At 37.2% G+C, this 26263-nt stretch overlaps 1 protein-coding gene across 1 annotated transcript; it reads left to right on the top strand.

The window, feature by feature from the left end:
• Positions 1-3972: 3972 nt before the first annotated feature.
• LOC149815237 (aldehyde dehydrogenase family 2 member C4-like) lies at positions 3973-25925 on the top strand. The gene is made up of 9 exons (XM_089989432.1): positions 3973-4163; positions 12915-13057; positions 18614-18997; positions 20443-20532; positions 21383-21556; positions 22859-22996; positions 23621-23758; positions 24828-24889; positions 25549-25925. The coding sequence occupies exons 1-9, from the start codon at positions 4061-4063 to the stop codon at positions 25820-25822; spliced, it is 1506 nt and encodes a 501-aa protein (XP_089845558.1). The 5' UTR covers positions 3973-4060; the 3' UTR covers positions 25823-25925.
• Positions 25926-26263: the final 338 nt, after the last annotated feature.

The raw sequence follows: 26263 nt of genomic DNA, 5'->3' as shown, positions 1-26263 counted from the left end.
GTTGATGTTCATGGCCTCCTCCAGGGGAGATTTCTTTCTCAGATAATCCTACAGTGCAGAGACTGGGTCTTACATAATCATCTTCGGGGCACTTAAGTCTTTACAACCACTCCTTTTCAAGAATCGTCATTTTTTTTTGCACCAATGGAGGAGAGGGTTCTTAAGTCTTTGCAATCGCATCAAACTCCAACGCTAATTAATGCTGACAAACATGGGGATACGAGACACACATGTTTACATACGTGGTGCTCTTTGGGACCCCCGAGCATGCTGCTTTGCAACAAATGGGGCTAAGGGAGCTCTCATGGAGTCATTGGGAGTGTTGGGATGCTTCCCAACGACTCTATGGACAAATGTTCATAGTGCCCTTGGTCTTAGCACAAAGCCCAAAACAATAAAAACAAAAAAAAACAAAAAGGGAAAACCTTGTGTTTGCACCTAACGTGTGAGCAACTACCAATTTCTCTCCCTATATATATATGTGTACGGAGAGAGAGAGAGAATAGGGAGTAGGGGTCTACAAAAGTAGGAAACTCAATCTTACATTTGAATCATTTTTTTAAAGATATAAACGAATGTTTTTTGTTTCTTGAGTAAAGAAATTTTGATACATTGTGGACCATTGATTTTTTAAAGCTTCGGAGAACCAATCCATATGTTACACAAATGCCCATCCCAAATGCATAACCGTCAGTCCCAGCTACCAGATTCCAAACAGGCCTTGAAACTAAGCATCAAGACCACATCCTTACTGTGAAATTTAAGAAAAAAAACAAAATAAAACATGCAAATCTAGGTTCATACTCCAGTTCACATATTCTAGTGGCTATATATATATATATATATATATATATATATATATATATAGAGAGAGAGAGAGAGAGAGAGAGAGAGAGACTCTTCTCTTTCAAAAAAGATAACATGTTTTCTTTTATGTAAACTAAGCAATGAAAAATACAACTATATCTTCAGATTAAACAAATCTCTCTCTCTCTCTCTCTCTCTTGCAGTGTCCTAACAGGGCTTTTAATGAAAATAGGAACTAATGAACACACATACATATATATTATATGTAAAAACCATACACATACATATGTATTATATGTAAAAATTAGTATATCCTAGATAGTTTGGTGTTCTAAACTTTTTTAAACATTTTTAAAAAGATGTAGTTGTAAGTGTATCATTACAAGAAATTTGTAGATTAGCGACGGTCGTAATTTGCCGCTAAACAGTTTAGCGACGGACTAGCAATGAATAACTTTCATCGCAATTTTCTAGTTGCTAGTTAGCGACAAAACATATCTGTCGCTAATTTATGACGGATTAGCGAATTCCATGATCCATCGTGAGGTCGTCGCTAATCCGCAGAGATTTGGTTTCGCGACAGATACACATTCGTCACTAATTCCGTTGTTATTTTAGCGACGAATTTACGATGGATTACAATCCGTCGTAAAACATCGACCAATTTAGTTTTGCCAAGAAACAATCATAACAACCACATCCACTAAAGCGTACAATTCAAATTAGAAAACCCAACAAAAATCCACATACGTAAGAATTCAGTCTAACGACTTTAGTAGTTCACTGGTAACACTGCTTCCATATAAGAAATGCATGCTTTGGATAACTTTCGAAGTGTGCAACTCAATTTTTTCAAATTAACGTCATCGCAAGAAACACGTTTCTGGGGAAACATGTTCTCCCTCTAAAAAGGAGCTGAGAAGCATGTATTATGGAAAAAAAATATCTTGTTTTTGGGGTAAAACCGTATACACTTTTCTACAACTTTTAGCAGTTCGGTGGCTATTAACACCATGTAAAAATTTTGCTCACAGAACAATCGAATCATAACGATTCCGAACTCGAAAAGAAAAAAGGAAAAAATGAGAATTTGTATCTCTATCTACCTCTGAAGAAACTCAGGCTCACGAAGAAGGCTGAAGCCAATGTAGATGGGGTAGCTCCGGTTCCCCAGATCGACGTCCACGATCATCTCAAGCGTGGGGCTCAAAACCGGCTTTGCGGGCTCCATCGTCGGGGCGGAGTTCAAAAAAACCCTCGCTTCTTCGCCAAAATTTTGCTAGATTCTAAGCGAAGGAAGATCAGAGGGCTTGGAAGAAGAGAACTGATGGACGAAGGAAGGCGATCGAAGCGAGGGACGACAATGAAGATGAGAGAGAGGGTTTGGTTTGGAGGAAGAAACGAAGCTAGGGTTCGCAATCGTCGCCATGGAGCTAGGGTTTTGGGAGGAAAGGCAAAGATCTTTGGGGTTCTTCTTCTTCTTCTTCTCTCTCTGCAACTCCCATCACACCGTCTTTTCTGTCGGCTCGTCATCGCCATCGACACTCTGAGAGGCGAACATCCTCCTGAGGCCACCCTCTTCTCCGTCGAGCCAATTTGGGAGTAATCAGAGAGAGGGAGTGAGGAAGAATTTCACCCCCTAAATGGGCCGTTTAAAATCGAAAAGTAGCGACGGATTAGCGATAAAATTTTTCTGTTGCAAAATTCGCTAATTCGTAACAAAAAAATTTTGTCGCCAAATTCGTTGCTAAGTACGATGGGTTTTGCGACAGAATATTTCTGTTGCAAAATTCGTCGCTAATTCTAATTTTAGAGACGACTAGTTTTCTCTATCTAATTCGTCACTAATTTACAATAAAAATAATTTATCATAAATTTCTGTCGCTAATTAACATTTTTCTTGTAGTGAAACATATCCCTCTTTGTAGCCCTCATCTAACGGTGAGGAAACATATTTTATTTCCTAAACTCTTTAACAAACCCACATTCTTGTAGTCCCTTAGGTTAAATTCAACATGACACAATCTTATTCGTCTTTGAGACCCCTACCTATTGGTGAGGGTACACTTACATTTTTTTTCTAAACTCTTAACGGACCCATCTCCTTTCCATCACTTAGGACAGGAGAGAGAGACTGGTTGCTCCATGTTCCATATCACCTATATTTGGTGATATTAAGTGTGGCTAGATTTTAACAAGTTTCTTAATAACTCTTTGGTTTGATAATGATTTTGTATTACTTGGAGATTTCAACATCCAAAGTTTAAGTCATAATCCATGATTTTCCAAAGAGGCTCCTAAAACTTTAAGATTAGAGAGAGAGAGGCTTGCTGGTAACAGCCTTTGGCGTGAACAGCCCACCCGTCATGGGTAAGAGCTCCCTATCGTCCGCTAGCAGTGATCCTTCAGTTTTTCTTTTTCAGTGTGGAACCTAATGAGATGGAGATCAAAAGGAGCAAAGACGAGAAGACATCTACCTTCTCCCCCATTTTCTCCCGTTTTCACCTCTTGCTTTCCATTTTTAGGTTTTGAAAATAAGGTGGGCCATTGAGAGAGAGAGAGTTTCTTTTTCTAGCCACACGTTCTCTGTTTTTTTTTTTTTTTTGTTGTCTTTTGAAATTGAAGCAGCGTAATGTCAGTGTTCTTAGTGTGAAACAGCCACACGTCCTGATCTTTTCACATACGATCTTATCACATTTTTCAACGGCTTGGATTGTGTCATTCTTATTTGACAAATGATCTATCCGGCTCCGATTGGAAATGGCTGCCCCTTTATCAAGGTAGTCACTTAAGCAAAGATTAAAAGTCAGTCCACTAGGGCTCCGCTCATCTTGCAGGAGACCAATTTACCCCTACAGAAGTTACCAAAACCCATCTCAGTTTCAACCTTTCACATCACTATGTTGAGTTTTCTCATTTTAAGCAATAAAATTGATCAAAAAATAAAACCGGTTATGCTCGGTAATCTTCACTATTTGAAAATAATGAACATGGGTATGTTATGGAGGTAGTAAACAAATTTATATGAAGCAAAAGGAAAGGTTGTAGATTCATTTCTGTAGGATAGCATGGTAATTTCAACTTCGTAATCAACATTAACTGGAAATTAAACCATTGGTGCAAGAATCTGGGACCTTATATGTTCTCTATTTAAGGGAAGGCCGAGGGGAGATGAACGCCAAGGCCACAGAGAGAGAGAGAGAGAGAGAGAGAGAGAGAGAGAGAGAGAGAGAGAGAGAGGAATTAATAGGTGATGGGGTCTCAGGGGAGCAGCGATTATTTGGGAGAGGCGAAGCTTCCAGAGATCAAATTCACGAAGCTCTTCATCAATGGGCAATTCGTCGACGCTGTTTCAGGTTCTTTCTCCTACTTTTCCTGTTTTTCCACCGTGTTTCGTTTTTTACTGGTTCATGCTGTTTGTATTTTCTAACTTGACGGGCAGTTTTCCCAGCTTATCCGGTTTGTCCCGGATAATTGGGGGGCATCCAGACAAATCCCTTATCTATAAATCTAGGATAAGTTGGGATATTTAATCAAGAAGCATAATAAACTTATCCCAACTTATCCAAGTTTTCTGCATAACTGGATGCCTGACACCAGGTCCAAGTCTGTCTCTCTCTATTTCTCTTTATGGTGCCTGAGAAAGTCTAAAAATGGCGTTCATGTCTTAGAATCTGTTACGTTGTTCTGCCCTGGGTGCCTGTTGGTCATTTTGTGAAAAAGTTTTCTGCCAATGAGTACATTATGGTCATCATTCATTTCGTGTTTCTGGCGACGTGAGAGTCTGGAATCGTAACTTGTCCTTACTATGTATTTTTTAGACTGTCCATGTCGACATAAAACTCTGAGGACTTACACCTAACATTGGATACTTTTAATTATAATTTTTTAGACTGAGTTTTTTTTTTTTTACTGGTATTTGGTATTACTATGCTCGATACCCGATATGTTAAAGTGTGGTGAGTATCGATGCAACTAAAGGTCTCACTGTATTCTCAAATTTCCAATCAAAATTTAACAAAATTAAAATAAATATATAAGATTTTTTTGATTTTGGCGTTTTATTTGTTTGGATCTTTGTACCAGGCCCACATAGATATATATGGTCACATGGATGGTGGAAAAACCGCGGGTCATTGATTTAAAGCTTTTTCTATAGTGAAATGTCACATCATTCAAGCTCTTTCCCCAACCCCCCTATTGCTAGGGCCAAAAGGTACGCCCACACCCTAAGCAGAGCCAGCGTGCGGGTAGATCTCTAATCGTTTTTTAGTGTAAATATAAAAGAGAACATTTATCATTCAACATTACCAAAATACATCCAAACTAAGACAGCCATCATCTAGATGGTGACTGCGGACAGTTGAGAGTACAAGTAGATCTTCTCTACTATGTAATTTAAGGGTCAGATACACATCAAATATAACCCGCTGACGTAGCCTTTCAAAATTGAATTTAATGCTCCTGAAAAAGATATTGTTTCTTTCAGTCCATATCACCCATCATGCTGAAAACAACCATACCCGCCACAATAATCTCTCTTTTTTTTTGTTTTGTAAACTCATGGGATCAAACAAGAGGTCCCGAATAACAGAACTCGAACACGTTTGAACCGGTGGTGCACCCCAAGTTTGAAAGAATAGGTCTAAAACTACCGGGCAAAACCAAAATAGGTGAGTCGTGTCCTCTACCGCCTTCTCGCAAAGAACACACATGCTTGAAAACTGAAGCCCCCGTTTTCTGACATTAATCTGGGTTTGAACACGATCCAACGCCACTAACCACGCCAATGCCTTTGCCCTTGGAGCGGGCTCTTTACCATATATACAATCAATGAAAAACCAATCCATCTCGGATGACAACAAGGAATAGTAAACTTGCTTAATGGAGAACCTATCTACGCTCGCCATGGCCCAGTGAAGCCACGGGCGGCCATGCCCAGGCCTAAGATCCCTGTCACTGAAGGAGCGAAGTGTTTTCCGCCACTCCAACCAAAGGGACGAATGACACACTGAATTGGGCGTCGAAAGAAGGGAGTCAGGTAAACTACCATATTTTTTTCTAACAAACGTAGCCCAAGAAGATGGAGATGTGGAGATGACCCAAGCCCACTTCAAGACTAAAACGATGCTCCTCTTTCTCAGAGCCGAAATCTCCAAGTCGCCTCGCTACTTCAGGAGAACGATCTGCTGCCAAAAAACAAGCGGGTACTTTTTGTGAGACACATTTCCAGACCAAAGAAAGTGCGAAAGCAAACGGTTAATCGTTCGTTCTACTGTCGTTGGTATAATGGACATGCTCATACGAAAATTTGGTAATCTGGCCAAAACATGGCGAATGAGCGTCAATCGTTTCGCAAAAGATAAATATCAGGCCTTCCAAGAATGCAATCTCCCTTGCACCCGCTCTATAGTAGACGTTCAAGACGAAGTTCTCGACGGCTGCAGTGAGTGCAATGATAGACCCAAGAAATTAACAAGAAGGTCGGATATCAGGCAGTTGAAGATCCTTGCAGCAACTGATTGGACGAAAGGGTCAACATTGAGTAATACGAGAGCGCACTGACTCTCGTTCAGGCGAAGGCTAGACATTGCAGCGAATATTTTAATAAAGAAGCACAACCTAGACATTTGATTAACATTCGCATGACTAAATATTAAAGTATCATCTGCATATTGAATTGTGTGACCAACAAAACCAGGAATGCCCAACGAATTCAAGAAGCCTGTCTGCTCTTTTCATGAGAATAGGCAAACCCTCTGTCGCGATATTAAAGAGGATGGGGCTAGGGGACAACCCTGTCGCACGCCTCTATCCAACTTGATTTTTTTCCCTCTCATTCCGTTGATGCACACCGACGACACTGATTTCGTGACCAGCTCCTTAACCCATGCAATAAACCGGTTGCCGAACCCCATATTTGTTAGAGATTCAAACAAAAAATTCCATGCCAGACTATCATAAGCCTTGTGAAAATCCAATTTTAACAAGAAGTACGGTGCTTCAGTCGACTGTAAAGAGTGAAGAAGCTCAGTTGCACAAATAAATGACCCTTGCACACTTCGACCTGGAATAAAAACCCCTTGATTCAGAGAGACAAGTTGATCAATGACAGCGCGCAACCGGTTAGCCAACACTTTAGATATAATGCGATACAGAGCGCCCATCACCGAAATCGGCCTGAAGTTGAATATGTCTGACACCTCTTGCCTTTTAGGAATCAAAGAAATGACTGCCACATGGTATGATTTAGGCAGCCTGACATTACGATAAAATTCATCGAACAACTGAAGCAGGTAAGCTTTAACAATTGGCCAAAAAGCTTTGAAGAAGTCTACGTGAAAACTATCAAGGCCTGGGGCCTTCCATCCTGAGAGGCTGCTAATAACATCTGAAATTTCAGCTTCGGTGAATCTAGCCTGCAGAGGAACAGCTTGGTTTGCCGCCAACCGCTTATAACCCATATCGCCGATGACCCTCCCAACGCCTACGTCAGTCGAATACAGCGTGGAGAAATAAGAAGTAATAGCTGGCAGACAATTATGCTGATCAAACTGGTATCCATCGATCTCGATCGAGAGGAATTAGTTCTTTCTGTACTTATTTGATGCGTTTATATGAAAAAATTGTGTATTATTATCGCCATTTGCCAACTATGTAAATATAAAGGAGAACTCACGTTATCTTTCAACTATAATTAAACTTTTTAGAAGGGCGTTTGTTTTGTGTCTTTTCTTACGAAAGAATCTGTGAAAGAGTTATTTCTTGAAATGAATAAAAACTAATAGCTCCTTTAAAAATATGTGATGGGACCACGTAATAAATGCCAAAAAGCAGATTTCATGTCAGAATGGGGGTGCATACTTTCCTTATGGGAAAGCACTAGACTTCAAAGTATTCTTGTCAAAGGAAAGAGTCTTTCCCTTAAGTGAGAGTGTAACATACATACACCCCCTTGAATATCTCAGTACTATGGATAAAAGTTGGCAACATTCAAGTGATTGACATGATCAAAATATTTTTTCAAATCCATGATACTTTGTAAAACATTTAGTTAATCTTTTAAAGTTAATTATTGTAATTTTTAAATTTAATATTTTAAGCCCACCTAGTTATTTTTTCAAAACAAGCGGCTCACTCTACCATTTTCAAAAAGTTATTACTTAAAGTGATTTAATCATTTCAATAATTTGAGCATTACTATGACTAGCATAAAAAGTTTACAGTGCATGTGCTGGTCAGGTATTACGTCACAGTAATTTGAGCATTATAACTGTGACATAATGACGTGTTAGGCACCATTTTCATTTTTAATAGATTTTTATTATTATATTATTGATCCTCGGGACATACGCTATCGACGCGATGACCGCAAGACCAGGTCGTCATGCTGAGTGTGGTTTCTTTGGGTTATAAATAATTTCTGTTTTCATATTAAATATTAAAAACTATTCGTCATCGTATCTTACTTTTATAAAACAAGTAATGTTTGTCTTAATCCATATCGTGTCCATGTCCTCGTGTCATGCTTCTCATAAAGTCCCCTATTGTTAACAGCCTTTAATCCTTATCAGATCCATCTCTATGTCTAGGGCTGGGAAACGACATGAGCAGCTCGTGGCTTGGCTCATAAAGGGTTCGAGTGACCTCGTGAAATAGGCTCAGCAAGTTAGAGCATGAACAACCAATGTTCGGCTCAACATGGCTTGCATAAGCTCGTTAATTAATAATAAATATATTTTATATAAAAAATGTTTGGAGTTTTTAGCTTGCAAACAATAAGTTTTGAGTTCAAATCTTATTGTGCTTAAAAGTTTGAAATAATTATTTATTTTGTAAATGAGTCGGTTTGAGCTTGATTTAATAGGTTAATTTAAGATCCAAATTCTATTAATTCAACTCTAAAATAGTATAGTTGTAAATGAGCGACCATGTATTTGGTTCATTCAACTGGAGCTTTTCATACATGAGCTCGACTTAGCTTGACACAAGAAACGAGCCAAGTTTAATTACACTTTGTTCAATTCGTTCGTTTACCAGCCCTATCTGTGTTCACATCCATATTCATGTGCCACAAGTAAGGGTGTCAACCGGCTTGGTTTTTTTGGAACCCACCTGAACGAAACACTATAGGGTTTGGGTATGGTGATAAATAAGAAGACCTGGGTCCAGACTTGAAGGTCCCATTAATATATGTACCCAGGTATAGTTTGTGAAATTTTATACCAGACTCGGACCCGACCCGAGTTCCGATTTAGACTCATAAATTTTCAGTGTAAAAATGATAAAAAAATATGATTTTACCCGGTATGGTCTGGGTTTTGGTTTATATAGTTTTTATTGGATCCGGGTATGGTTTTTCTTATAGTGGACCCGATTAGATTCGGGTCTGAATACCATACCCAAAAATCTGATTTAAGTCTGGTTTCACCTAGGTCCAGAACCAGTTGACAACCCCTAGCCACAGGTAAAGCAGTTTTCTTTCCTAAAGCTAAAAGTTTTTTTTTAAAGGCAAAAAAAAAATTGTATATTACATGTACATATCTTCAAAATTCCACCAAACTTTTGTGGTTGACTGGTTGTATTTTGTAGAAATCAATAGAAAACCCACCCATTTTTTTTAAGTTATTACATCCACCTGGTTTTTTTTAATCATTATAGTTTATACAAAGATATGTTTTAGTCTGAAAATCAATTTGTTGTTGCTTTGGGCAAAGAAAACGATTATATACATTCTCAACATTTATTTGATTTAAAAAAAAGAATATTTTACTCAATGAAGGGTAAAAGCATAAATTCATAATTTATCAATGCATCAACAAAAATCATCAAAATGAAATCAGGGCCCTGTTAGAGTGATTCTCTCATGAGAAGATGAGATTTCAGGCGGCCATGATCGATTTTTGAATCATTCTGATTTGAAATCACGAAAATTTCACGGGTTCCCTTGGGATTTAAAATCACTCTGATTTCAAATGGTAGAGTGAGTTGAGGGGTTGAACGTACGTTTGGTTGGATGTGATTTGGAATCGCATGGGATTTAGAAAGAGAATCTTACTTGAATAGTACCTAAAAAACAAGTAAACTTAAAACCTTTTTTGACACATAACTTTAAAAGAAAGCCTCCTAAAAATGAGTTGTGATTGACTGCAAATTCTTGGATAGCGACACCGTTTGCTCCCACTTGTTATCTTGTGTGAAATAGGGTGCCACCAACGCGATCAAACACGCCAAAAAAAAGTTCTGACAGGATTGCATTTTTGGGAAAAAACAAAAGGCAGGCTGTGGTCTACATTGGTTTGCTTGAAACTCCTTTGTTAAGTACGTTGTCATCTATGTCCGTATCCATGTACACTGCTTACAAGTCTTATTGATTGTGCACCACACACACAGATCTATCTATATACAGAATTGGCCATTTTTTTTTAAAATATTACTTTATCACTTGTTACTGTTATTAAAATAATATTTAAAAATTAATTTTAAGCTATTTTTACATTTTATTAAAAATAGCTTCGGGTCAGTATTGTATCAATTTTTTGGCGATATGGCCCATTCAGTCCGATACACACCAATACTGACAACACTGTCACTGATGAACGGGGTCTTGTGACCCAGGATCGAATCCCTCTGCCACATGGGAGGGGCTGTTGTTCTGGTAGAGTCCGCCTAACAATAGCTGGACTTTCAAAATTAAAATAGATCCGAAAGGACGTTTTGTCTCGATATGATGCGGGTGCCACCAGCGCGTTCAAACACGCCAAAAAAAAAGTTCTGACAGGACTGCATTTTTGGGAAAAAACAAAAGCCAACCCGTGGTCGATATTGGTTTGCTTGAAACTGCTTTGTTACGTACGTTATCATCTATATGTCCGTATCCATTTACACTGATTATTTGTCTTGTTGACCGTGCACCATATATATATATATATATATATGACAAATAATGTGAGTTTTTTATGCTTTTTTGTTAAGTCTCGTTAGGCTCCTCAAAAAATTGCAGTTTTAAGTTTTTTTTTTCTCACATCTAACACCAATAGATGTGACCTATAGGGTTTGTTTAGTGGAAACCAGCTTTTATAGATCGTCAGAATCTGACAGTTTTTCCTGACTCTTAAAAATATGTCTTTTCATCGAAAAAACATGCTCCAATAGTCTATTCTTACTAAATCCAGCATGTTTACGATCTATTATAAAACATTTAAAACCTACAGGCCAGAACGAAAAATGGGGCCTAATATATTCATTTCTCTCTCTATCTATCTATATCTCTCTCTATATATATATACACCCGTTTTCTTGTTTTGCCTTAAAAATCATAGTTTTTGGTATTTTTTCTCACATCTAACACCATGATGTGATCCATAGGTTTTGTTTAGTGGGAATCAATTTTATACAGGTTTTTCTAACGATCCAAAATCAATGGCTATGAAGGCATTAATTTTTTTGGCTAAAAAAAATATATTAAAGAAAAAAATGATCCAACGGTCGATTTTCACTAAATTGAGCATGCTAAACACAACTAACGGTTCATATCTATCAAAAACTATTTCAAATTATGAGGCCTAACGGGGTAGAACGGGAAAAGAGGGCCTAATATGTTCAGTTATATATATATATATATATATATATTAGCCCCCCTCATAGGTTTTAAGTGTTTTATTATAGATCTGAACCATTAGATGTGTTTAGCATGCTCTAATGGTTTAGCATGCTCGATTTAGTGAGAATCAACTCTTAGATCGTGTTTTTTTGATGAAAAACCATGTTTTTTTGAGAAAAAAAATAGGTACCTTCATGACCATTGATTTTGGATCACCGAAAAATCTGTATAATACTCACTAAACAAAACTCTAACGGGACCTAATGATAAAGGGGGCCTAAAGAACGCAATATATATATATATATATATATATATATATATATATATAGAGAGAGAGAGAGAGAGAGAGAGAGAGAGAGAGAGCTGAACATATTAGGCCCATTTTTTGGTTAGGTCTCATCAGTCTCCATGGTTTGAAGTGTTTTATGGCAGATCTGAACCGTTAGATTGTTTATGATGTTCGATTTTAATAGGAATGGACTCTTGAATCATGTTTTTCTGGTGGAAAAAATATATTTTTATACATGGAGAGACCATCATTATGATTGAGGTGTCATGTTAAACATAAAAAAATCTTTATTCATATAACAATTTGACCATAGGTTGGGTTGGGAAATAAGACGCCCCTGTAGCTCAGTTTTTAATGAGCTTGTTCAAACTTGTAAAACAGGCTCGGTGAGCTGAACACGAATAATAGCTATTCGGCTTGTGATGAATTTTATTCGCTCATTAGATATTAATAAGTATAGTTTAAATATAGCTTAGATTAGAGTTTAGTGTAAAACAAATGATTGAAGTGTTTGGCTTTCAAGAAATATATAGTTTAAAAGTTTTAATTCTATTAGTTTCAGCTTTGAAACGATGTATTTTTGGTTAGGCATTCTTTTATTAATAAAATTTTCTTATTAAGATTCAACTTCTTTTTTTGTTAAATAAATACCTGATTCTATGTCTTCATTGATTTTTTTTTGTCATAATCAAAATTTTAATATTGTGAACCTCATTTATCTAAAGACTGGCTGTATGGACGGGCCATTGTGCTGTCTTAGTCATTTCTGCAAATACTTTAAAAATTTATGATACAAGGGTTCTGCCTGCCCATCTCGTAGGTGCGACTCATGAAAATAACCGAGTTGAAGAAATGTCACGAGTTCGAAACCAAATGGTGTCTTACCTACTCTTTGGTAGACAAGGGGTACTTAGGTTTTTTTTTTTTGAAAGGCAAGCTAGGGTTAGGCAGACCTCTACCAGTTATACAACTATACCATTGGGTTTTGAACCTGCAATGTCCCAACAGAAGGTGACGTGCACTAGCTGCTCCTGCCAGACAAGCAGAGCTCCTGTTGGTGGGTACTTGGGGTTTGGTTTTCCTGGGTTAACTGAAAAAATGTATACCATCCTATTTGGAACTGAGGCTCATCTAAATGATACTCTTGAGATATGTCCCTTGTATGCTCACGTTCAGGATGGGTCTAAATCAAATTTTACTTTGTTTATTTGACAGGGAAAACTTTCGATACGATCGATCCTAGGACAGAGGAGGTGATTACAAAAATTGCAGAGGGTGACAAAGAAGACGTTGACATAGCCGTGAAAGCTGCCCGTGAGGCTTTCGACAAAGGGCCATGGCCCAGGATGTCCGGCTCGGTAAGAGATACTAGACCAAACTATAACTGGGTTAGTTCCCAAATATAGCTGATCATGGGAACCTTACCAGATCTAACATTTCTTTGTACAAAAAAATTTCAAAAAAAAGTCATGGATACCCCCTTTTTGGGCATGCATGGGGGTATCCTAGACCAAATCCAGATCTGGATCGGTACGAAGCAACTTACTTTTGCTGGTTGTATATTTGACTCCATGCCATATTTTAAGCATTCTTTAAATTATAGGGACAATAACCATACTCTCCTTGCAAAATGATGTGCTTATCGAAATACCTATCAATTTGACAAAATTTCTTGCATATCCAAAATCAATGATTCTTGACTTTTTAAGATATTGTTGCCCATCGCACATGTGAACCTGTTGAGGTTTGTATGATATATAAGTACGTTGTAGGAAGTTCAGAACCTATCAATAAAAAAGAAGATTATGCGAACATCTACAAATACAACGCAACCTTCACAAATATAGTATGACCTTCGTGAAAATAATTGCGAACCTTAAGTAAATACTCAAGAAGGTTCGCAAATGTGTTGACATTCATAAATATCTGTTGTGAATGTTCTTAACTTTTGCATTATGATCAGATCTTCGCAAATATAGTACAACCTTTGCAAATATAGTATGACCTCCGAAAAAAAACTTATGAACCTTCTTTAACTAAATATTCTCCAAGAGGGTCCGCAAATGTTCGTTGACATTCGTAAATACCTATTGTGAATGCCTTCACACATTTGTGGATGTCTTCTTGACATTCGCAAGGTGATTGTGCACATCCTCTGTATATACGATTCTTGTGAGCTCATTTACGTACTTGCTGAACATTCACACATTAGACATGAGATTCATAAATTTTTTCAAGACTTTGATGTGAATCTTCTGTGTATAACTGTTTAGTATAATTGTTGGTCCTAAGCCCGGATAAAGGAGGAGGGTTGCGGTAGGCCTGTGACAGCCAGCATAAAAACTTAGTCATACCTTATGAATATGAACCAATATGAGAATTTCGTTGGAGCGTTCTCTACTGAGCGACGCGCTGTACTCTATAGGCTTAGAGGCAGTGATAAATGGGCAAGGGTTGCTAGGTCGTCGCTCGGAAATGACGCGTCACACCTGCGCCCGGGTGTGGTGTCAAATAGGCAAGGGTTCCCTCACTTTGTTGGACGGGTGGGGGTAAAGAAGTTAGTCCAAGACCATAAAATTAGGTTAGCCACTTGGAACATAGGGTCTTTAACTGGTAAGTTGGTAGAGTTAGTAGATGTTATGTGTAGGAGAAAGATTGATATTTTATGTCTACAAGAGACCAAATGGGTAGGTGAGAAAGCAAAAGTGATAGAACCTTGGGGATATAAGATTTGATATACAGGAATAAATAGGAATATGAATGAAGTAGGGATTGTTATGAGTCATAGGTTTATATATAATGTAGTTGAGGTCCGTAGGAAGGGTGATAGGATTTTACTTATTAAATTAGTATTAGATACGGATATTATTGATATTATTAATATTATTAGTGTTTATGCACTTCAAGTAGGTTTAGATGATTCCATTAAGCGTCAATTTTGGGAAGATTTAGATGGAGTAGTACAAGGGATATCTTATGGAGAAAGACTTTTCATCGGCGGTGACCTTAATGGGCATGTAGGCATTAGTAGGGATGGATTTGAGAGTATCCATGGAGGCTATGGTATAGGAGAAAGAAACGAAAGTGAAGAAAGAATTTTATATTTTGGTTTGTCCTATGATATGATCTTAGCAAACACTTGGTTTAGGAAGAGGGAGTCTCACCTAGTAACATTTAAAAGCGGGGTTAATACGAGTCAGATAGATTTTTTTCTACTTAGAAAGAGAGATAAGGGTTGTTGCATCGATTGTAAGGTTATACCGGGAGAAAGTGTAGCTACACAACATAGAGTCTTAATTTTAGATCTTAGAATTAGACAATGCCGCAAAAGGGATAGACATAGGATAGATCCTAGAATTAAGTGGTGGGCACTGAAAGGAACTAAACAAGAAATGTTTGTAGAGCGGGTAGTTAAGGAAGTTGATTGGTGTCTCGAGGAGGATTCAAAATCAATATGGAAAAAGATAGCGGGTGGCATGAGAAAGGTGACTAAGGAGGTATTGGGTGAGTCTAAAGGCAGTGCATCGCTAGGTAAGGATACATCGTGGTGGAACGAGGATGTCAAATTAGCTATTAAGGTTAAAAGAGAGTGTTATAGAAATCTAAGTAAGAGTCGTGATAATGAGAATTTGGAGAAGTATATGATAGCAAAGAAGAAAGCTAAAAAAGTAGTTCGGAACGCGAGGGATAAGGTATATAAGGAGGTTTATGACAAGTTGGATACCAAAGAGGGCGAAAAGGATATTTATAGGCTTGCAAAGATGAGAGAGAGGAAATCGAGGGATCTGGGTATGGTTAGATGTATCAAAGATAAAACGCAAAGGGTTTTAGTCAAAGATGAGGAGATTAAGGAGAGATGAAAAGATTATTTTGATAAGCTATTTAATCAAAGTCATGGTCAGGATCTGGGAGACTTCTCCATTCCTTTTCATGAGATGAATCGTGACTTCATGTGCAAGATTCAAAAGAAAGAAATTGCAGAGGCTTTGAAGAAAATGAAATCAAGAAGGGCAGTTGGCCCAGATGGTATTCCTATCGAGGCTTGGAAATGTTTGGGAGAAAAAGGTTTAGAATGATTGACAAATCATTTTAACAAGATTTGGTGGACAAATAAGATGCCTAATGAGTGGAGGAAGAGTACTTTGGTGCCTCTATATAAGAATAAGGGTGATATACAAGATTACACAAACTATCATGGTATAAAACTCATGAGTCATGGTATGAAACTTTGAGAGAGGGTGATTGAGTCTAGGTTGATGAAGGTTGTCATGATATCGGAGAATCAATTTGGTTTTATGCCTAGAAGATCAACTATGGAAGCTATACATCTTCTTAGACAACTTATTGAGAGAAATAGAGAGAGGAACAAATATTTGCACATGGTTTTTATTGATTTAGAGAAGGCATACGATAGAGTATGACGTTCTCTGGTGGACAATGTTGAAGAAAGGTGTTTCTCTCAAGTACATTAGTATAATTAAAGATATATATGAAGGAGTAGTAACCAATGTCCGCACTTGTGGAGGAGTGACAACCAATTTTCCTATAACGGTTGTGTTACATCAAGGATCTACTTTAAGCCCTTTCCTATTTGCTATAGTGATGGATGAGCTTACGAGACCAATTCAAGAAAATGTGTCGTGGTGTATGTTGTTTGCTGATGATATTGTTTTGATTAATGAGTCTAGAGCTAGGGTTAATGCTAAGTTAGAATTATGGAGACAGACATTGGAAGCAAGAGGTTTTAAGTTGAGTAAGAGTAAGACAGAATACATGGAATGTTGATTTAGTAAGCAACGAAGTAGTGATGGGAGTGTAGTGAAGCTTGGTGAGCAAGAAATACCGGTGGATGATTGTTTCAAATATTTGGGATCTATCATTCAAAAGTATGCAGAAATTGATGGAGATGCAAATCATAGGATAAAGGTTGGGTGAATGAAATGGAAGAGTGCAACTGAAGTGTTGTGCGATCGTACAATGCCATTGCGGTTGAAGAGAAAGTTTTATAGGACGACTATTAGGCCCGCTTTACTATATGGTACGGAATGTTGGGCTGCCAAGAGACATCATATTCAAAAAATGAGTGTAGCTGAGATAGATGTGTGGAAATACAATAAAGGATAAGATTCAGAACGGGGAGATACGTAAGAAGGTAGGCGTTACACCCATTGAAAATAAGATGAGAGAGAATCGTTTACGGTGGTTTGGACATATTCAGCGAAGGCCTAATGATGCTCCAGTTAGAAGGATGGAGAAATGGGAAAATATATTAGTTAAAAGAGGTTGGGGTAGTCCTAGGAAGACATTGATGGAGGTCATAGGAAAGGATATGAATGCTTTGAACCTCACCGAGGACATGGCATTGGATAGAAATGATTTGAGGAGAAGGATTCATGTGGAAGACCCAGAATGATTTTCTTTTTTGGTTCATATCGCCGACCCCAATTGTTTTGGGTTGAAGGCGTAGTTGTTGTTGTTGTTTGATGTGAATCTTCTCTTATTATTGTGAATCTTCGTAGGATCAATAAATGAGACAATTTATTTTTTCGAAAGCGTTGGTTCATATTTTAGAGCTAATTTTGCATAAACTAAGGATTTTTGTGGTCCTCAACATTTTCTCTGATAAAAATTTTTAGTTATTATTTTTCAGCAAAATTCTCCTACGTTATTGCTTGCTCTCCGTCGTGTGATAGCACATCATCGATGACTTTTTGAGCATTCAAATATCATCGGCCGGTAAGCACATCCTTAACAGATGAATCAATTATCTTTTGAAAATTTCACTTACTTTTTGAAATTTTTAGTTATTTTTTTGAAACATTAACATGAATAAGTTATTTTGTAAAAAAATTCCATGATTTTTTAAGTTGTATTTGCATGTTCAATGATCTATTTTGTTTTCATAAAACTGCTTATAAAAAAAATTACATGAGGAAGCATTTATGAAAGTTGTCCAAAGGTTCTTGGTATTGTCCAGTTGTACGAAATTTACATGAGAAAGAGTTTTTGAAAGTTGGCGACAAAGAGCAAGCAATAACGCCGAAGAATTCAGCCAAAAAATAGTTGTTGAAAAATTACCAAAAAAATTGTCGGGGAAAATGCTTGGGACCATAAGTAGAGAATCATAAAAAGTCGTAGTTTATATGAAAATAACCTTAAAATGTGAACCATCACTTTTGAAAAAATAAAGTATTGCATTTAATGCTTGTAGGGAGATTCACAACAACATGAGGAGATTCACATTAAAAGTCTTGAGAAAATTTGTGAATCTCATGTTCAATATGCGAATGTTCGAAAAGTTCGCAAATGAGGCCACCCGAAGCATATAGACAAAGGATGTGCACGAAACATCTTGTGAATGTTTACAAATATGTAAGGACATTCGCAACAGGTATCTGTGAATGTTAGCAAATATTTGTGAACCTCTTTGATGAATATTTAGTTAAAGAAGGTTCGTAAGTTTTCTTTGTGAAGGTCATACTATATTTGCAAATGTTTTATTAGAGTGTGAAAGTCGATAACATTCATAAAAGGTATTTGTGAATGTTAGAACAAATTTGCGGACCTCCTTGAGAAGTATTTACTTAAGTGAGGTTCGCAAGTTATCTTTGTGAAGGTTGTACTATATTTGCAAAAGTTGTATTGTATTTGTAGATATTTGCAAAATCTTCTTTATTATTGAGAGGCTGCGAATTTCTTATAACGACCTATATATCAATCAAACGTTTGCATGTGCAAAGGAAAAAATATCCTAAAAAAATCGAGAATCAACTATTTAAACTTGCAAATATTTTCTCGAGATTCTTTTTAATTTATCCCAAGATTTTCCTTTGCCAAGAAAATCCCAATAACAAGATTTGTGACTATGCTCTATAAACCCTAATTGTTTTTCCGGGTACCTTTGTCATTTGCAGGAAAGAGGAAGGCTAATGATGAAATTCGCGGACCTGGTTGGCCAAAATGTGAACGAGTTGGGCACCCTTGAGGCATTGGATGCTGGCAAGCTCTTGGCATTCACCAAGGCCGCTGACATTCCATCCGTGTCTGCCTGGCTCCGATACTACGCGGGTGCGGCTGACAAGATCCACGGCGAGACCCTCAAGATGTCCAAAGCCCTCTTGGGTTACACTTGGCGGGAGCCAATCGGCGTAGTCGGGCTCATAGTTCCTTGGAATTTTCCGTCCGTGCTGCTCTTTATGGGTCTAGCCCCGGCCCTGGCAGCTGGCTGCACGGTCATAGTTAAACCAGCTGAGCAGACCCCCTTGACTGCACTCTACTATGCCCACCTATCCAAGTTGGTGAGCTACTTACTCACACTCTGATAGCTATAATTGCTCTAAATTGGTTCCCCTCATCCCCCAAAGTCATCCTTATCTTCTTACGTACCCTTGGGATTTCATTAATGCAAGTTGTTTTGATCAAATCTGATGTGATCTACAGTAGTGATTTAGCGAAGATTGATATTTAAATCACCCAAATCCGACTTGTGTGCATGATTTTTTTGGCGATTCCAGAAAAAAAAGGGTTAGATTTTATCAAAACAACTTGAATTAAGATGTAAGAGGGGTATGAAGAGGGGGTGATTGTCACGGGCTTAAAAACGAAAGCACCCACGATGACACCTGGGTCGTGGGGGTCCGGAACAAGGACCCATCTATTAGCTGTTGGGCCCCACTTGGATAATTTAGAGCATTGATGTAAATATCATAGTCACAAATTATCGGATTTTGAAAACATCGTGATTTTATCACATTAAAACATCGGTGATTTTACCAACGGAGGCTCCGTTGTCTGGCAGGAGCAGTTAGTGCACGTTACCTTGTGTTGGGACGTGGCCAGTTCGAATCCCAATGATATATGGTTGTATAACTCGTAGGAGTCTGCCTAACCCCAGCTTTCTCTGTCGAAAAAAAAAAATCGGTGAATAAGCACATGAGAATTTCTAAATTATCGCCTGAAATTAACATGTTTCTGTATTTTCTAAACTTTTCCTTTTGTTTTAATATGTTTTATTCACTTTTTTTGTCCTACCTAGGTTGATATTTTGTTGAGTTTTTTTCAAGAAATTGAAATCTTAATAAACTTAATTCAATTGCAAGTTTTCTCTCTTTCCGAGAATATCCTGATGATGAGATTTGTGACATTCTCTATAATTAAATTGCACTCCCACATATTTGTGACCGTTGTTTTGAAATGCACAAGCGTAGTTCCACACCGATAAAGAGAGGCAAAAATTGGAGAAGAAGATACTGCTCTATCATGGCCGTCCATCTGATGATGGACGGTTTATTTTGACACCTCCATGTACTAGGGTATAGTGTCCAACGTTTAAAACCGGAAATAACGGCACGGAAATTCTAGTGACAAATTGAATATTTTTTGCTTTTTTGTATTTTTACCAGAAAATATTTGGAAAATTTGAATAAATCAAAATTCCATTTTCATTCCCATCAAAAAACTTGAATGAAAATAAAAACATAAAAGTAAGATAATCCATTTTTATGAAAAAATAGCCAACAAAAAATAAATGCCATTATAAAAATTTTGGTATTTAATTACGTTTTAACATGATTTTCACAATTTGGCGATCTAGAATGGCAACCTAAAGTATTGCATGTTTTTTTTTAGGCATATTTGAAAATATCACCGATATTTGTCACCATGTACTGGAGGACTCCATAAAAATATGGATCTCTTGGTTGATTTTGTTTAATTTTTCTTTTCTCCTTGTATGGTATTGTAGGCTGGCATCCCAGATGGGGTGATCAATGTGGTGACTGGGTTTGGACCCACAGCTGGTGCTGCCATTGCATCCCACATGGAGGTTGACAAAGTAAGTGCTTAAAACCATGCTTAATTTGATATTAGAGAGAGAGAAATCACCATTTTTTCTTGAAAAAGCTATTTTTAAATTAAAACAACTTAATTTTGATTTTGAGCATGTTTTTTAAATTTTTTTATGAAAATTTTGGGGCATGTTAATTAGATATTAAATCACAAACTTTTCTAATTGTCTGCATTTTAACCTTTTTTTTAGTACCTATGTGACCTGGGTACGGGTGCGGGTATTGGTACGGAGGGTACGACATGACAATTCCAAAAAACGTAGTTATGGGGACATGGCTATATATATATATATATATATATATATATTAAATATCACATAAATGCAATATAAATTTAAAGAATCAAATAACTAATAACAGACTATATTAAATATCACATAAATGCAAAATATATTTAAAAAATCAAATTCATAAATTAATTTATCACATAAATATTTTATATAATAAAGATAGTGTCCATGTACCCGCCCCGTGTCAACACGTGTCAACATGGGTACGGGTGAAATGGCGTGTTCGGGTATCATAGCCTAGGAACATACTAGACTAAAATTGAGTGGCAAGACTGATCATCTTGTATAATAATTTAAGCCACTTGCAATCAATAATAACATATTTTCAAAAAACAAAACCATACTTTTTCGTTTCAAAGTATGTTTGTGGATAAAATCAGTCGAAGACAAAAATTGTTTTTTGATAATTAAAATGGTTTAATGAAAAATGAAGTAATCTAAGTAAATTCATTTGTACTCGTCCGAATGCCTCACGTGCCTAGCTGCAACTTTGAACTTTGTCATTGCACATATGTTTTGATGTTGGTTCTGGTTGGACTTTGTGTAGGTGAGCTTTACAGGGTCTACAGAAGTTGGGAGGCTGGTGATGGAAGCTGCTGCCAAGAGCAACCTCAAATCTGTTACTCTCGAACTTGGTGGCAAGTCACCTTTCATTGTCTTCGATGATGCTGATCTCGATATGGCTGTCAACCTTGCCCAAATTGCCTGCTTCCACAACAAGGCAATCTCTCTCTCTCTCTCTCTCTCTCTCTCTCTCTCTCTCTCTATATATATATATATATATATATATATATATGTGTGTGTGTGTGTGTGTGTGTGTGTGTGTGTGTACTAGAATTCATCCTGTTATGCTTTTTACTGGGGTTGGTAAACAAGTCGAGCCGGTTTATGTTCGGCTGGTCAAGTACTCATTCGAACTCATAAAATGGATAAACTAGGTACTCGGCTTGGCTTTACTCGTGTAAGCTCGTTTAGTAGGAAATATATTGTAGATATATTTTACATGAGTGATGGAAACATGCTAAATGAGTTTTTTTGGCTTTTCTGGTGTTTTTTTTTTTTACGATTTTGATCTCATAGATGTGTTTGGCATGGTCGATTTATTAGGATTTGACACCCTGATCATGTGTTTTTGATGAAAAAAGGCATATTTTGAGCCTCAAAATTTTAGAAAGATTTTGGACTGTTGATTTGTCGAACCTTATAAAAAGCCTCCCACGTGTCAGAATCAAATGCTCTAAGATCTGATCCCTATAAAATTGAGTACGTGGATCATATATGTATGGTCAGAAATTAAAAATAAAACAAAAAAAATCTAGATAAACCTATTTAGCATGTTTTACATTATACAATATAATAAAGAGAATGTGATTTAACTATTTGCTTTGCAAAAAAATAGGTTTAGCGGTAAAATCATAATGCTTCTAGCTCTTAAAGAACTTTTTTTTTCTTCACAATCTTATTCTTTCAGCTCTAAAACAATATATGTTTTCTGTAAACAACTCAGCTCAAGCTCGGCTTGTTTAACTCCGACTCATTATGAGCTCGCTTACCCGCCTTACTTTGTACATGTAAAATACATGTTTTCAATCTCTTTTTAGTGGATCTAGTTGTAGCATGTACAATTAGGATCTGGACTCAATTCTACTTCTTTAAATCTAATTCGGATTTTGAGTCAGTTTCAAACTTACTGCTTAAAATCCGTTCTCTCAAATTAATTCAAACACTACCAAATAAATTTAAGCAACCCACATAAGCGTCTCGAGATATTCATGCACACAATAGCAATAAGGAAATAAAGAAATAAAATTCAGGCATGGATTTGGATACACCATGATGTATCAATAGTACAATACCCAACCATTTGCACCCCTGCTATAACTATAAGCACTTCATTGAGGCTTTTTTCTTTTATCAATATCAACTTTTTTCCTTGCCATTTCATATACTTAATTAACATGGTAGATCAATTAAGCAACCTATCTCTTGAAACTCTTAATGATGTAAGTATTGCCATTTTCAGGGTGAGATATGCGTCGCTGGATCAAGGATTCTTGTCCAAGAGGGAATTTATGATGAATTCGTGAACAAGTTAGTAAAGAAAGCAAAAGAGTGGGTGGTGGGAGACCCTTTTGATCCCCTTGTCAACCAGGGTCCTCAGGTACTTACTGCACAATGACAATTAAATTAGAATGTTAACCATGGTTGCAGAAACATTCTTTTGCAATTACATATTCAAAGTCCAAATGCTTACAAATTTGGGTAGGCAGCAGCCCTGAACCTCCTGCGGAATGACCCGGTTGGGCCCGATCCTGGCCCATCCAATAGACTTCTAGTTTGGGCTGGACCTGGGTCCAAAATTCTGGCCTGTAGTCTAACCGCTGGGCCAGGCCAAGTCGAGCTAGCCCGGGGGATATATATAGCCCCTAAGCTGTTTCTATCCTAAACACTTGTAAAACATAGTTGCAAGTGTTTTTTTTGCTTAATCCTGGCCTTTAAATGTGTTCATCATTGGTTATATTACTAAAAATCGTGCTTTGAGAAACCATGGTTTCTATTTCAGTTGGTTTAGGAGGTGTGTGTGTGTGTGTGCATGCATGCTCATGCTGTGCCGAAATGCTCATGTGGGCCTGCAGGACCAGTTTGTTCGAGCCTGCTAGAAAATAGGTCAGGCCTAGACTCGGTTTTGGTCACCAGGGGTTGAAAAAACTGGCCGAAGTCCAGCCTACACCTACTTACAAACACTCTCTCTCTCATGTTTGTTTTTATGATTTCATGGAAATAGATTGACAAGAAGCAATTTGAGAAGGTCCTTGAATACATTGAGCACGGCAAGAGAGAAGGAGCCACCTTGCTCACAGGTGGTAAAGCCTGTGGTGATAAAGGTTATTATATCGAGCCCACAATTTTCACCGATGTTAAGGTATACATTTCTGAAGACTTCATATTATATGCAACGTCGCTTCATGGTGGGTATACAGTGACCTGCATGACAACCATCCATCTTGGCATTTCTCCAGATGGGTGCATTGTCCATATCGAGAAATGTTGAGATGGATGGTCAGCAGTAGTGGAGCTGCATGCTAATTAAGTAGTGACACTGCATAAAAAAAAGGCCTTTTTCTATGAAAATCTTCATGATATTTCATAGTACTTTCTAGTGTATCGCCCATTTACGTAGAGCTGCTTAATATTTTCACTATTTTATTTTACAACTTGTTTATGTCAAAAAAAAAAGAACTTTCAACTATATCGCCAATAGATTTCTGGTCCAATTTTTCTTTTGGTTAGAAAAAGGGGAAATGTCTGCGAATATTTATTTGGTAATATATAAATCAATGGGATAAGTAAACAATGTTATCAGTATAGGCAGAATTTCGATACACTTCATCCTGAATCGGCTATTTTTTAAATAAATGCCAAAAAATACTAAAAATTATTATTATTATTATTATTATTTATTTTAATACTATTTTAATGGTTTTAACACGTGTCATGTTATGGTTGACACATAATTTTTTTTTATTTTCTGACCGATACAGAACAATTCAGCTGAGTAACGGTATCGGCCAATACAGCTGAATCGGTGGCCCAACGATTCAAGGCCGATACCGATACTGAATAATGTTTTTTATTATTGAAAGGAAATATTGCAAATTTTTTTTAGTCCTGGTGGGTGTTTGAGGGGTGAATAGGTGAACACCCACTCAAGTGTACTTTTAGGACGGTAAGATCCCAACTTGTAAAAGTGGTTTAAAGAAAAAGGAAGAAGTGTACCATTCTATCTGGGTTTAGTATGGGATGCACCTGCCTTTTGCCTTGTTTTTGTGGCTACCAATTTTGTAGTTTGATATCTCTGATAGTTGACAATGAAGAAATGGTGCAAAACCATTTTTCATGATCATCCTCTACATCTTTAAAGATTAAGAAATCTCTCTCACACATTTTTGTTTTGTTTTGTTTTGTTTTTTGTCCTTTGTAATCATATCCAGGATGACATGATCATAGCCAAGGATGAAATATTTGGGCCAGTTATGTCAGTAATGAAATTCAAGTAAGTTTCTTGGGTAATTCTCAGTTTTCTAGCACGAAGCAATTAGGTACTGGAGAAAGTCCAGCACATTTTTGAGTTTAAGGGCATGATTGCAACCCTGTGCCCACTTTCTCATCTAGGAAGCAGACAATGAATCTTTTCTAAAAAAATAAAGTAGTGGATAATCTTTCTCAGTAAGAAAGTTCTCATTTATTCAAAAAATTATCCTTTTCTCATAAAAAATGATTCATATGTTTACCCTAGCAAACACTGCCTCACTTGGAAAAACAAAATTTTTTATTTTTCTCAGGTGGTAAAATGTTCACAGATTTGCAAATATGCCCCCCTAGTGACACCAGCATGCTCGTTCACCATTTGGAATAAGAAACCTCTCTCTCTCTCTCTCTCTCTCTCTCTCTCTCTCTCTCTCGTAATGAAAGATGCATAAGTACTTCAGGGTATGTTTGAATTGCATGATAATGATAAGATCATGAATTCAACTAATATTTCTATTAGTACACTCAACCTGCCTGGTTGAAATTCATGAATTTGGTCATGTTTGGCATGATAAAAAAAAATATTCTTAATGTTGATTAGCATAATTGAAAGTGCTATGTAAAAAAACAAGGAAAGAAAAAACGTTCCTGACTGTTACTGGTTGTTGGGGATGTGATGATCAGGACCATTGAGGAGGCCATTGAAAAGGCCAACAATTCCAAGTATGGGTTGGCTGCTGGCATAGTGACCAAGGATCTAAATGTGGCCAACACTGTTTCCAGATCGATTCGGTCCGGGATCATTTGGATCAACTGCTACTTCGCATTCGATTCAGATTGCCCGTATGGTGGATACAAGATGAGCGGGTTCGGGCGAGCCCTTGGCCTGCATGCTCTCGACAACTTCCTCCAAGTGAAATCGGTTGTCACCCCTGTTTACAACTCTCCATGGCATTAAGCTTGTACTTTAAATGTGTAATTAGTGAATAAGTACATGATTTTGAGGTGGTCCACTCAAACTCTGTTTTTGTAAAAATAAATTTGGCATTGGACTTGACTAAGCTGGAACTGTAGTAGTTATAGAAGGAAACTTCCTAGACTGGTAAACAAACCAAACAAGATAGCCATGCATGCCATGCTCAAGCTTGGCATGCTTTGGCTCAACATATTTTAGAACTTCTACAGCTGAAACCTAACTCAGCTTTAGCTGCCCAAAGAACATTTAGAAAAAAAAAGGATGAGAAGAAGAATTGAATTTCTATGTTCTATTTACAAAATGTGTAGCAGCAAATTCTCAACACTGTTGTGAAAACACGGTAGCGTCTATATCATAGTTACCAGGAAGCTAAATAGATATGGGATGTGATGCGTAAGGTGAAAGCAAGAAACCCAGTGTTAA

The sequence above is a fragment of the Nuphar pumila genome, chromosome 15, assembly GCF_984573655.1.
Source record: "Nuphar pumila chromosome 15, dmNupPumi1.hap1.1, whole genome shotgun sequence".
NCBI classification, from domain to species: Eukaryota; Viridiplantae; Streptophyta; class Magnoliopsida; order Nymphaeales; family Nymphaeaceae; genus Nuphar; species Nuphar pumila.
This window is presented reverse-complemented; position numbering and strand designations above follow the sequence as displayed.